The sequence below is a fragment of the Nanorana parkeri genome, unplaced genomic scaffold, assembly GCF_000935625.1.
Source record: "Nanorana parkeri isolate BGI_ZX_2015 unplaced genomic scaffold, ASM93562v1 scaffold265, whole genome shotgun sequence".
NCBI classification, from domain to species: domain Eukaryota; kingdom Metazoa; phylum Chordata; class Amphibia; order Anura; family Dicroglossidae; genus Nanorana; species Nanorana parkeri.
The window spans coordinates 848,967-861,877 of NW_017306533.1; the positions used below are offsets into that span (position 1 = coordinate 848,967).

General features: G+C 43.1%; 1 protein-coding gene across 1 annotated transcript in view; it reads left to right on the forward strand.

Moving 5' to 3' along the window:
• PRRT4 (proline rich transmembrane protein 4) overlaps positions 1-10,765 on the forward strand; it is a 43,226-nt gene extending 32,461 nt beyond the window's left edge. The window contains exon 3 of the mRNA XM_018557087.1: positions 8,839-10,765. Coding sequence (XP_018412589.1) covers positions 8,839-10,757 — 1,919 coding nt within the window. The 3' untranslated portion in view covers positions 10,758-10,765. The remainder of the gene's footprint in view (positions 1-8,838) is intronic.
• Positions 10,766-12,911: the final 2,146 nt, after the last annotated feature.

Sequence of the window (12,911 nt, forward strand, 5' to 3'; positions counted from 1 at the left end):
GGGGGGGGGGCGAAAAAAATGTTCTGCCCCGGGCGCCCATAACTCTGGTTACGCCACTGCACACACACACACACACACACTGGTGCATCCCTACTTAATAATATAATGTATTGCTGGGACTTGTAGTCCTACACAGTTGGTGCTATTCTGCTGCAGTGCGTTTTTGAGGCGTTGTGCGTTTCCTGACCGGACAAAATGTGACATGCAGTATTTTTTATGTCGTAACCTGTTTTGGAGAACTGTAGCCCATAAAACACATAGGGATACATTGGGATGCATTTTTAGTGCAGGAGCGTACGGATCAGGCCCTAAAGGTTTGAAGCAAATGTGTCAGTATCCTGCTGGCTCATGCGGGGTTGATTTGCCACCTTACCTACATAATACATAGATGACATTTATATACAGCACTGTGCAAATGTTTTAGGCAGGTATGAAAAAATGCTGTAAAGTAAGAATGCCTTTAGCAACCAAGTGTTAAGTTTATTTTTATCAATGAACAGAAGAGAAATCCAAATCAAATCAATATTTGGTGTCACCACCCTTTGCCTTTTAGTACAGCATCAATTCTTCTAGGTACACGTGCACACAGTTTTTGAAGGAACTCGGCAGGTAGGTTGTTTCAAATATCTTGGAGAACTAACCACAGATGGGGTAGTTGGGGTCGTTGTCCTGCTGCAGAATAAATTTGGGGCCAATCACACGCCTCCCTGATGGTATGGCATGATGGATAAGTATCTGCTGGTATTTCTCAGCATTGAGGGCACCATTGATCCTGACAATCTCCAACTCCATTGTCAGAAATGCAGCCCCAGACTTGCAAGGAACCTCCACCATGCTTCACTGTTGCTGCAGACACTCATTACTGTACCGCTCTCCAGCCCTTCGGTTAACAAACTGCCTCCTGCTACAGCCAAATATTTCACATTTTGACTCCTCAGTCCAGAGCACCTGCTGCCATTTTCTGCACCCCAGTTCCTATGTTTTCAAGCATCGCTTAGCCTTGTTTCCACGTTGGAGGTATGGCTTTTTGGCCACAAGGCCGCAGAAAAATGGCAGCAGGTGCTCTGGAGTGATGAGTCAAAATTGAAAATATTTTGCTGTAGCAGGAGGCAGTTTCTTCACCGAAGGGCTGGAGAGCGGTACAGTAATGAGTGTCTGCAGGCAACCGTTTCCCCTGCTCTTCTATCTGCTCAATACACAATGGCTTACAACTAAGAATGCCAGTTTTTCGGTATCGAGTACAAGTACCAATATTTTTTTTTGGTACTTGCGGATACTGGTGCCATGTGCCCCGATGATCAGGAAGCCAGGCCGTGGATCATGACCCGCCACCCGGCTTTCTGATTGCCTGGAAAGCAGGTGTTCTATCGAAAAAACACCCAGCTTTACTTTCCGAGGCTGCCTGGCTTCCTAACCAATCGGGAAACTGGGCGGCGGGGCCTGAGGTGCCGCCCGGCTACCTGGTTGGTCAGTAAGCCAGGCTGCCTAGCAACAAGGGAAGCCAGCTTCCTAGCCAACCACAAAGCCGGGTGGGAATGTCACGATGCGGCTTACTGATTGGCTAGGAAGCCAGCTTTACTTGTTGCTAGGCAGCCTGGCTTCCTAACCAATTCAGGAAGCCGGTAGTCTAAAGATGGCCGTACACCAGTAGAATTTTGTTTTTAAAAAAAAATAGTTTTCAGAACATCTGTTCGATTTTTCTAATAGTTAATGGTGTCAAACCAGTGAACATTTTTGACCGTAGTGATGAAAAGAATTGAAGGAGCAAGATGGAATTCTAACAGTAAATTTGGCTTTCAATTAGGAAAGTCCGTTCATTCCAAAATCAAGCAAAAGTTTGAACGCTATTCGCCAAGTCTCTGATGGCATTATCGAATGTTCTGACAAGATTCTTCATATAAATGTTTGTACAAGAGGCAGTGTATGGCCAGCATAAAGCTGTGGACACACAATTCAATTAAGAAGAACTCCGGTTAAAACGTTTCTTAACCCTTGCTGTTTGGCTACCCTCACACTGCAAGCTTTAAATCCTCATTTTCATCGAGGTGCAAAAATAAGTTATACTCACCTGAACCTCAGATCCAGCTGGCTCCTACGGCGCTTCCTCCCAGCTTTTCTCCTCCACTCCAGCGATGGTATGTCCCTCAGCGTCCTCACTTCCAATACACGGTGTATTTCACATGATTCACGGGACCTTGGATAACCAGATTGGAGGGGGAGAGAGACTGCAGGGACTGTTCTAACAGCCAGCCGGCTGCAAGAAACGAGTGAGTATAACTTTTTTATTTTTGCACCTAAACGAAAACAAGCACCTAACCCTTGCAATGAAGGGGTAGCCCCACTGCAAGGGTTAAGAAGTTTGCCCAGAGTTCTTCTTTAAAGATTATTTACAGCTACTCTATAAACCATGGCTTCAGTGCTCCGTTCACTCATATCACATATCCTTCTCCGTGGGGGGTTTCTGTCCTTGTTCATAGGCAGGCTCAGTGGGAATGTCTTATTGTGAAAACCGATCCAGAAGGCCATTACTTTTTTGTTTTTTACTTGTGCAATATTGTTTTCAGTACCCTTTGTTAGAATTGGTACATATACAACCCACCTGCAGCCTCATTATCGGTTTTACATGCCGCTGTCTCCTTTATAGCGCAATATGCGGAACCCTGTTTATTATGCATGGGGGATTTCAGTATGATCCTGAACCCATCTTTAGATAGCGTAATTCCGCTCCAATTCTTACATTATGAACTGCTACTTTTACAACAGTTGGCCTCTGAGCTTGGCTGGACAGAAATATTGAGATACAAGTTCCCAGCTACTAAAAAATTTTCGTGTTTTTGTCCTGGTGGGGATGCATTCCCCCAGTTGATCTGATGTTTGAGACTGACTAATAGCTTAAGGTACCTCTACCTAATATTGCTCCTTTGACCTGCTTTCATACAATCAATTATTTTTACAAATACAACAATTTTTTGGGTACCCGTATAAGGCGAATGGGCGTATCAGATGACCCCCTAATCTTTCAGTTAAAACATAGGTTTTGGGCCATACTCGTCGTATAAGACGAGTATAGCCCAAAATAATGTTTAAATACACATTTGTCAGCCCCCTGGATGTGCGGTAATACTGTATGTACGGTAGCTTCGGCTACATACAGTATATGACCCCAATGCACCCCATGATTTTAGACCACCAATGCACCCCATATGACCCCAATGCACCCCATGATTTTAGACCACCCCACAGCATCCTGTGTCATCTAGTTGCCCCAGCGCACCCCCAGGCACCCTGTGACTCATGTGCACTCAACAACATACTGTGTTCTCTAGTGACCCCAGTGCACCCCGCTGTTTCCTGTGACTCCAGTGCACCCCAAAGTATCTGCTCGTCTAGTGACCTCCCACTAATCTGTCAGCCCGCTGGATGTGCGGTAATACTGTATGTAGCTTCGGCTACATACAGTATACCGTGCTGTGCCAATCACGGCGAGCGATGTATTCTATTAATGAATACAATGCCTGCTTGGATTGGCAGAGGTTGTGTACATCGCTCGCCTTGATTGGCTCAGCGCGGTATACTGTATGTAGCCGAAGCTACCGTACATACAGTATTACCGCACATCCAGCGGGCTGACAGATTAGATTGTATACCTGGCATATAAGACGACCCCCGATTTTCGGGGGATGTTTTTAAGTAAAAAAAAGTCGTCTTATACGCCGGCAACTACGGTAAATGCTTCTGCCTTTTTTGCCTAGGCGACAATGACATAGCTCCAGATGCATGCAGCCTCCTGGGATATCCATGTCACACACACCAGGAGGCTTTGAGCTGTCTACAACAGATGCCTATGCACTGTGGCGTGTCATCAGGGGTGACAGCTAATAAACCTGGAAGCTGGCCCTTTGCTGACGTATAAGAGAAACATGGTGACAATGTTGGATCCACTGGGCTTGTAAGTATAGTTATACAACATATAACAAAGATAAGAGGCAAAGGGCACATTAACTGTATTTTTTTGGTGGGGGGAGAATGAAGTTCCACTTTAAAATATTACCTAGTGATTCTCACAACCTAATTGTTCTCCTGCGTTGTCACCCTGTTACATCAGTGCCTTGTAGAGACTAAAAATGGTGACAGTGCTGATTCACATTACACAGGCATGTTCCACTGTTACTATCAAGAAGCTGGTCAATTGTATGATGCACAATTATTTAGTAAGCAAATGTTATCCAGTCATTATTTACATCCATTTTATCTCCTATGTGATACAGTAAGGTTTTGCTTTAGGGTGGCTTCACACGTATTATGTACGTTTTTGCACCTTATGTGTGTTGCACATGCGTTTTGGGGGATTCATCCAATTCATTTCTAATGGGATCCCAACATATGTCGGCACATAATCTTCTCCATGCAGAGAGCAGTGACTGCCAGTCCCCATCTCCTGCAGGGATTCCACCTTCCCCTCTCTGTTCTTCCAGTGCTCATTGGAGAGACAACATATGTCAGCACAGTAAACAACACACATGACTATTCCAACGCATTGTAACACATAATGCAATTACTCATGTGCTGTGGTGCACTACATTACCACCATTCACATCTATGTAATGAGGCAAAAACGCATATTTTTCACAGGTGTGCTGCGGTGTAAATGCCTCCCTCTGTCACGTGAATTCCTCAGCCAATCCTGTGCTTAGCCCTGCTTTGTCCAGCCAATCAAACGCCTCCCTCGTTGCCACTGACTTCCCCGTGTATAATGTGAAAGATATGAGTGCAGGGGAGATGGGAGGTAATGTTTGTCCCAAACTAAGTAAGAACTCTTGGATTGACTCTGAAAATTGTGAAGCCATCATTTCAGCATGGCAACCAGCGTTTCCAGAAGAAGTCAGCAATGGCAGTCTTTGTACTTTCTCAGTGCATGTTCCTTTTAAAATGTTGTAGGTAATTTAGCCCACCATTGTTCACTGAAAACTGATTTTTTAAAGACGGAGTTGGCCTTCGAAGTGTTGGATCACAAATGTAGTTCTTTAAAGGAGAGGTATTAGAGTAAAATGTACTTTACTTGGAGTCGGCTCTGTAGTTCGTGAGCTGAGGGATAGTGTACACACTGATCACTCAGATCATAATCTTCTCCCTGCAGAGAGCAGTGACTGCCAGTCCCCATCTCCTGCAGGGATTCCTCCCTCCCCTCTCTGTTCTTCCAGTGCTCATTGGAGAGACAGACAGGGGAGAGGGCGGGCACAGCTGGCTCTGGCTATAGAGAGGCAAAGCCAGCTGTCAATCAGGCAGCGGGGTGGATCCCAAAAATATTGTCAGGATCTTTCCCAGCTTCAATGCAGCTCTGCACTGTAAGCAAATAGTGGCCAGTAGCCCATTAGATGCTGACTTTAGGTCACAGCAGTGTATTAGTACATATACTCCTTTGATCCAGAAGACTATAAAAAAAGGTTTGGCTTTAGTTCTCTGTTAATGTGATAATGTTAATATTGCTGTTCTTTATCTTTTATGGAAATAATGATGTTTTCTTGCTGAGGACCCTTTGCTTTGTATGTTTGGTGAGTGCTTTACGTGTCACTTGAAATGCAGCTCATTTATGTGAATTCGCTTGATGGGAAGAAGGAAGGAGCCGTTCATCTCCTGAGTGAACTTTTTGTGTCTGGCTGATCACGCCACTCTGAGAGCGATGAGATGAACTGTTACTGTCATGTATTATGAGATGCTGTCAGCTGTCTGGGTGGCCTGGAAATAAAACAGGCTGTCTGTTTAAATCAAGATTGTTTTATTCTTCATGCATGCAGCTTACTGCGCAATAACAGCAGCACACCAGGCTACTTTGGATTTGTGTATACATCATTCCACAACTGACGGACACAAAAGAAATGTCATCATTGGGCTCAAAATTAGTTCAGCCACTCTATACAATGTAAATTACCAGAGCTAGATTCTCTTTAAATATTAGTCGTTTTGTACATCATCTATCTTCCTACTCCATTTTTTCCCCCGTAAAACCATGAAATATACATTTACTGTAGTCTCATATACAGCTAACAGATGAAGCTTTGGGAACTTGTTCATATCCATATTATTATTATTTTTTTACCTTCTATGGTAAAATAACCAATTGTTTAGCTGGTGCTGAAAGACAGATATTACAATACTATATAAATACTATACAATACAATTGAAGGAGTCGGAGCAATGGCTCCCCTCCTTTCGTCATGTAACTCTGTGCTGTTTCTTTAGCTAACCCATGATGCTCTGGGAATCCTTTGTCAAGCATTAAATGTTTGTTTATAAAACAGATTGTATACATGCAGTAGAAAATAATCTAAAGCCTCCGTTTAAAAACATAGAAAGTTAAAAACATGTAAACAAATTTAGCCCAAGGCCCAAGCCATTAAAGTTTATCTTTAAAGCAGAACTCAGAGGAAAATGATTAACCCTTGCAGTGCGGCTAACCCTGCACTGCAAGTGTTAACTGCTCGTTTGGTCCAGGGAGCAAAATAACAAAAGTTATACTGGCCTGATCCTCGGCTTGCTGTTAGACTGTTCCTTCCAGTGTCTCTCCCCCTCCGCTGCAGCAGTCTTAAGGATCCTCGAATCATCATGTCCAATTCACATAGAGGGGAATTTATCAAAACTGGAGCAGAGAAAATCTGGAGCAGCTGTGTATGGCAACCAATCAGCATCCACCTTTCATTTCCAAAGCTTAAATGAACAAACTGAAGAGAGAAGCTGATTGGCAATTGCCCCAGATTTTGTCTGCTCCAGTTTTGATAAATTCCCCCCAGTGTATTGGACGTAAGGACGCTAAGGAACATACCATCACTGCAGCAAGGAGGAGACGGGCTGGAGGGAATGCTGTGGCAACCAGCCAGCTCCAAGCTTTGGGGGGAGTATAATCTTATTTTAGCTCCCTAAACAAAAACGAGCAGTTAACCTTTGCAGTACGGGGATAGCCCCACTGCAAGGGTTAATAAAAATGTTTTCCCCCTGGAGTTCTTCAACAGGCACCCTAAAAACATATGCTACTAAGAAATGAGTCTGGTAATTAAAACTTGCCAGGCATAATCCATGAAATGCGCAGACTTTATCTGACCCCGGAAATTGGACCCCGTCTTGTTTGATAACCAGATTTTCCTATTCACACTAGAAGAGAATTGAATTAGTACTTTCCTCTGTTTTGCTGATGTATTGTGCATGCTAACATTCCTGGAGACTGGTGAAAGCAGTACAGGGTGTTCATATCTTTGTGGCTGAAGTTTGAGGAGGTGGGGGAGCCGAGATCTGTCAGAAGATAAAACAAGATTCACTTTAGGCTGGAATGACGGATCTCCATCTGGTACCACCTGGGCTGCCTTTGTACTTGTACCTTTCTCTACCACTGCCGAGTACAAACGTGAAATAAATGTTAACTGCAGATGTCATTTTTTTTTTTTTTCCCATCTGATTTTCGTCTGTTTGGAAATGGAACATTTTGTTTTGCCTGACATTTACAATTGCAATTACTGGGTGGTAGGAGAGTTCAGTTAAAAGCGCAGAGTTTTCGTGTGGGGTATCTGGACCATTCAGCAGTATCCTAGAACATAAACAGCAGTTTTAATATAAAACGTGGCAGAATGGAGGAGGATTGTCAGTAAAGACCCTCTGGGATTTTTTTTAATGTTTGGTACAAACTACTTGAAAACTGGGGAGGCTTTCCCTTAAGTCTTCATTAGTCAGAGTGTTTGCTCAGGAAAAAAAATGTGTATTTCTCTCTGGAGCCAAGCATCCCACTCTTTTAACCTTATGAGAACCATAGCAGCAACAAGAAATTATCGTTATTGAAGATTTCAGTATTTGTGTAGCTAGGAAGAAAAGGGAAAAATATTAGTTAACATCATGTACATGAAAGTAAAACTGTTTGGCCTTTTTATTAGGTTTTATTTTAGACTTTGATGATACCATCAAAGCTTTTTACTCTGCACCATAAACCAACTAATCTGTCAGTTCAAAGACAATTGATAATGCTTTGCAGCAAAGCTGGCCATACACCCATAGATTTCTCTTATTCAGCCTGCTGGCTGAACAAGAGAAATCGAACAGATTCCTTCATCCACGCTAACCAGCATGGATGAAGGAATCTCCCTGCGGCTATTGAATTCAGACAGCCGTCACCTGCGACATTTGAAAACCTGAACAGTCACTGAATCTGATGGACAGAAGTCACTGTTTGGCTGACAGTTTTCCACCTGGCTCCTTCAATTTTTCAATCAAATTTTTTGGTGCAGATCAGGCCACCTATGACTTGAATTTTCAATTTAGTAGGAATCAGCCAAAATCTGAGCCATGTATGGCTAGCCAAAACTAAGATTACAGAACAAATGTCAGGTCCCCAGCTGCCTGCACGGAACTTATTTACCTTTTTTATGGAGCTTGATAGATTTGCAATGATAACGAAAACCTGTACTGAGAGAAATGTGGAGGCTGCCATTGCTGATTTCCTTCTGAAAATGATGCCGGGCAGTTGCTGGTCACTAACTTAGAACAAAAGTGCAGGTCAAGAAAGTCAGAGTGAAGTCAGAACTCTTTATCTACTAGTTCTGGGTCAGTAATCCATAAAGTACCAAAGACATTGGATCAAGATTTTGGCTAATGTTTTCAGAAAGAAGGTCAGCAATGTGCATGTGTCTCAGTACAGGTTTCTTATAAGTACTGCTTACCTATTCATGTCGTCAGCCATTTTAAGCTTAATAAAGCTTAGCAGAGCTTAACCGCAAAGAGTTGGCTATCAGAAATGTACATAAAGATGTATCTTTTTTAGAATTTCTGACATATTCTTTTTGTTTTTTTCTTTTTTAGATTTGAGCTTGATATCACTTGGTCCAACATCACCAGCAGATGCTTCTACCTGGGACTGTTATCATTCTGGTTCTGAAAAATGTGACTTTGGTGGGACACAGAGACCAACTGCTCATGAGCCAGACCCTACTTTCCATGGATATTCGCTACTTTCTTCTCCTCCAATTTTTATTAGCCTGCATGCTGATTGGAATACATCCGTGACTGACTGGGGCATTGCTTGGGAAGCCTTGGTATATGGGTCTGTTGGACTCTATGGGACAGTGGCACTGCTTGCTCTGCTCTCCATCTTTTGTCTTGTGTTTAGATGTCCATCAGGCGGCTTCTATTTTGCAGTGTTACACCTATTGTTGATATCCTTAGGCAGCAGCCGTGCCTTTGCTCTCTTTTATGATGCTTATGGCCACCAAGAACGCCTTCCGGTGTTCACTGCATTGCTTTTACATGACCTGGCTTTTCCCTGCATGACGTCAAGTTTTAGTGTTGTCTTCTTGTTGCTGTGTTCAAGATGTCGCCTCCAACACTCATCACCAGTTTTTCCACGGCTTTGTATTTTTGCTTCGGCAGCTTTTCTCCACTTTATCACTGCTGGGGGAGCAGTTGTAGTAGTTGATGTGTTTCAGCAATACCCATTTCTTCTTTTGGTGTCTCGAGGCGTCTATGTAGTCTTAACAGTAGTCCTGTCCTTATCTTTCTTCATCTTTTGTTGCGTTGCACGAACCCAAAACACCCAAATCTATGATCTCAAGAGCTCGGCCCCTCCTGCAGAGTATTCTAGTGGATGTCCTTTTGCAAATTTGAAAGACTGGAGCCGCGCAACGTATATTGTTCTTTTTTCTGCCTGCTTTGGTATTTTAAATGCTGGTCTTCAGCTGTATGCAATGCTTTATGCCTTGGGCTATGGTGGAGCTATTGTTTTTGGCCCTTGGCCTTGGTGGGCATTTCAGTTAAGCTCAAGTCTCTGTGAAGTGGGCATCTGTCTACCCCTTGCACTTATAGGTGGTTACCCAATTTTTTGTGCCAATGAGATAGGGAGGACAAATTGTTGGACACAGCTTTTCCATCTTTCCCCTGGCAATGTGGCAATGAAGGCACCTATGCTGCAAAACTCCAAATGGGCATCTTCTCAACATGAAAAATTGCTGATATGTGACACCATTGTTAGGAGCGAGTCTGAATTCTTTCCACTTTACACACTAGTGGAGAAACGCTTAAGTAATGGAGAAGACCTGAGCTTAATTTACCACAGCAACAAAAGCCTTGAGGTTCAAGGCTTAAGCTTCCAGGGTTCCAAAACTCCTTCATTTATCAGTGTGCAAGTAGACAGCGACTCTACTGTCGATTTTCGGCCTCCATCTCCAATAAATCTACGACGCAGCATTGATGAAGCACTCTTCAGTGAATCTTTGATACCCAAAAGTCTTTTCCATGGTACTACACTGTCTAGTAGCTTGTCCCTCACTGTCAAAAGTGCCACACCAATGGAAGACTGTGTATTTAAAGAGAAGGCCTCTGACAGAGGACTTTATCGAACTTCATCCTGTGTAGAAATAGAGACCGGTATGCCCATCATTCAGGTCGCGCCCACTGCTACCATGCATGACACTCCGACTTCATCTTCGCCAGGTGCATGGAGGGAAGAGCAGAGCACTGCCAGTTCTCTCTGTAAAATGTCAATGGATGGATCATCTTTAGTGCTTTGTTCCAGTCCAGAACCTGCTGTGTCCTCCACTTCCACCTATAAAGGAAAGCAAGAAACAGGCTGGCAATCCAAAGCAGAATATCATACGCTGACTCCCTCATCGCAGGAGTGGCTGGAAGTTGCAACTCAACCTGGAAGTACTTTGAGCGATCACTTAATAGATGTTTTTGGACCAATCGATGCTCTGAGCGTTTGCAGTGAAACAATTGATTTGTAAATTAAATTTTAAAAAGTTTTATTATTGTTCGAGATAAAAGCTACAAAAATGAGACTTTAAAGCACCCCGTGGGTGCTTGCTGGGACTCTCACATATGACGCACATATATTGGGCAGATGTGGCTACTATTGGACTAAAATACAGAGTATTATTGATGCTAGTGATTAAATATGAAAATGTATTTAGATTGAACCCTGCATATTTTATATATTCTATCATTAAAATCTACCATCTTTCCTTTGAAGTAGAAGACTTTTTTTTCCTTTCAGACAGGGTAGTTATCTGAAAGCAACCTGTCCCTATCAAGGTGTGAGGTCTAAAATTAGATAATAGCAAAGTGATATTGTTGCAGTCTGTGAATACATTTGGTGAATGTTTGACACGCGTTTTAGAAAACAAAACTGCCAGTATGAAATTTTGCAAATGTATTTCTTTTTTTCTTTCTTTTGCAGCAATCCCCCCCCCCATCCCTTCTCTTCTAATAAATATAGCAACAGCTTGCTGTTTTATAGCCAAGTGTACACAGGTGTTATGCAGAGCATCTGTTTATTTAGCTTCCAGTTTTCTTTGGCCTAGGGAGATTGGGAATTGGAGTGAAGCAGTTGCAGCATACTGCCCGGTGTCAGTTCCAGAATAAAGTTGCAAGCACAAGCCTTACTGATGTGTGCCTGCTACTGAAAACCTGTACCTATATACCCATAAAGTGTATCTAACTATACCCACATGAAATATACATTGCAGCTTACCTGTCCTTAGATGTAGTAGCTGCATTTGTTTTCTTTTTCTTTTTTTGTAGCATCCAGCACAAGTATCCTTTTAGCTATCTTCTGTAAACTGTAGTCTACTAGTCCTACGAATCCACTATATAATGGAGAAGAACAAAAGGTAACATGTTTGGAGTCCAGCAGTGTGACAACTATGGCTACACTATTGGATACAGTGGAGAATTAGTCATAGACCTGAAAGGAGAGAGGTTTTTTTGCAGAATTACCAGATAAAAATAAGGGGGGGGTCTGAAAAATGAAAACTAATGTAGCCACCACATCTGGTTCTGGTGAGCTGCAAAATATAGAGAGGGGCATTTGTCAAAACTGGAGCAGACAGAATATGGAGCAGCTGTGCATAGCAACCAATCGGCTTCTCTCTTCAGAATGTTCAAGAGAGAAGCTGATTGGTTGCCAAGCACAATTGTCCAGATTTTGTCTGCTCCAGGTATGATAAATTTCCCTCAATGTGTTTTGGTTTAGATATGCTTTAAATCTGGTAAACAACCCATGGAATGTGATCTACCTGTGTAGGATAATTAACGTTTAAAAAGAACTTCAGATTCAGCAAAAACTAAAGAAAACAACTTTTGCATGACCATGGTAAAACTGTGTAAATACAACGTATAATTATATGTTATCACATATGTTTACCTGCTGAGAACTGCCTACATGCTCAATATACAAGTGAGCCCCCCATGGCAGAGTAAAGCAAGTTACGTGAACACTGGTATCTCTAGATCAGGGGCGCCCACTATTTTTCGTCTGGAGATCTACTTTTCAAATGACGAGCTCATTGAGATCTACCAACGAAAAAACACCTGCATTCAGGGGTGGGAGGGGGCGTGGCGGTGCATTGAAGTCAATGGCACCGCAGCCAGGCTCCGCAGGTAGGCCCCTCGCCCAAAGTGTGATCGCCTGCATTAGTGCCTGTGTTCCAGTCCAGTGTGATCCGCAAAAATGCTGCAAGCACTATTTTTGCAGATCGCACTGGACCGGAATGCAGGCACTAATGTGCCTGCGTTCCGAGTGTGGGCGATCGCAATGTGGGCGAAGCCATTGACTTCAATACAGCTCCATACCCCCTCCCGCACCTGAACGCAGGGAGTCGGCCGGCTTACATTCCAGTGCGCCCTACATGTCCCGGCGTCCTGTCCTCCCGTGGTGCTCGTGTGGCCGACGTTGCACATGGGGTGTCCTGCACCTTTCCATCTGCAGCGTCTGACACATTCAGCCGGCAGCCGCACGAGCACCACGGGAGCATAGCCGTAGCCAGCTCCTTTTGCGCCTGAGGCAAGAAAAAAAACTTTTTTTTAAATTTATTTTTCACTATTTTTATATTTTATTTTCATTATTTTTTTAAAATTTTCGTAATTTTTTTTTTTTTTTT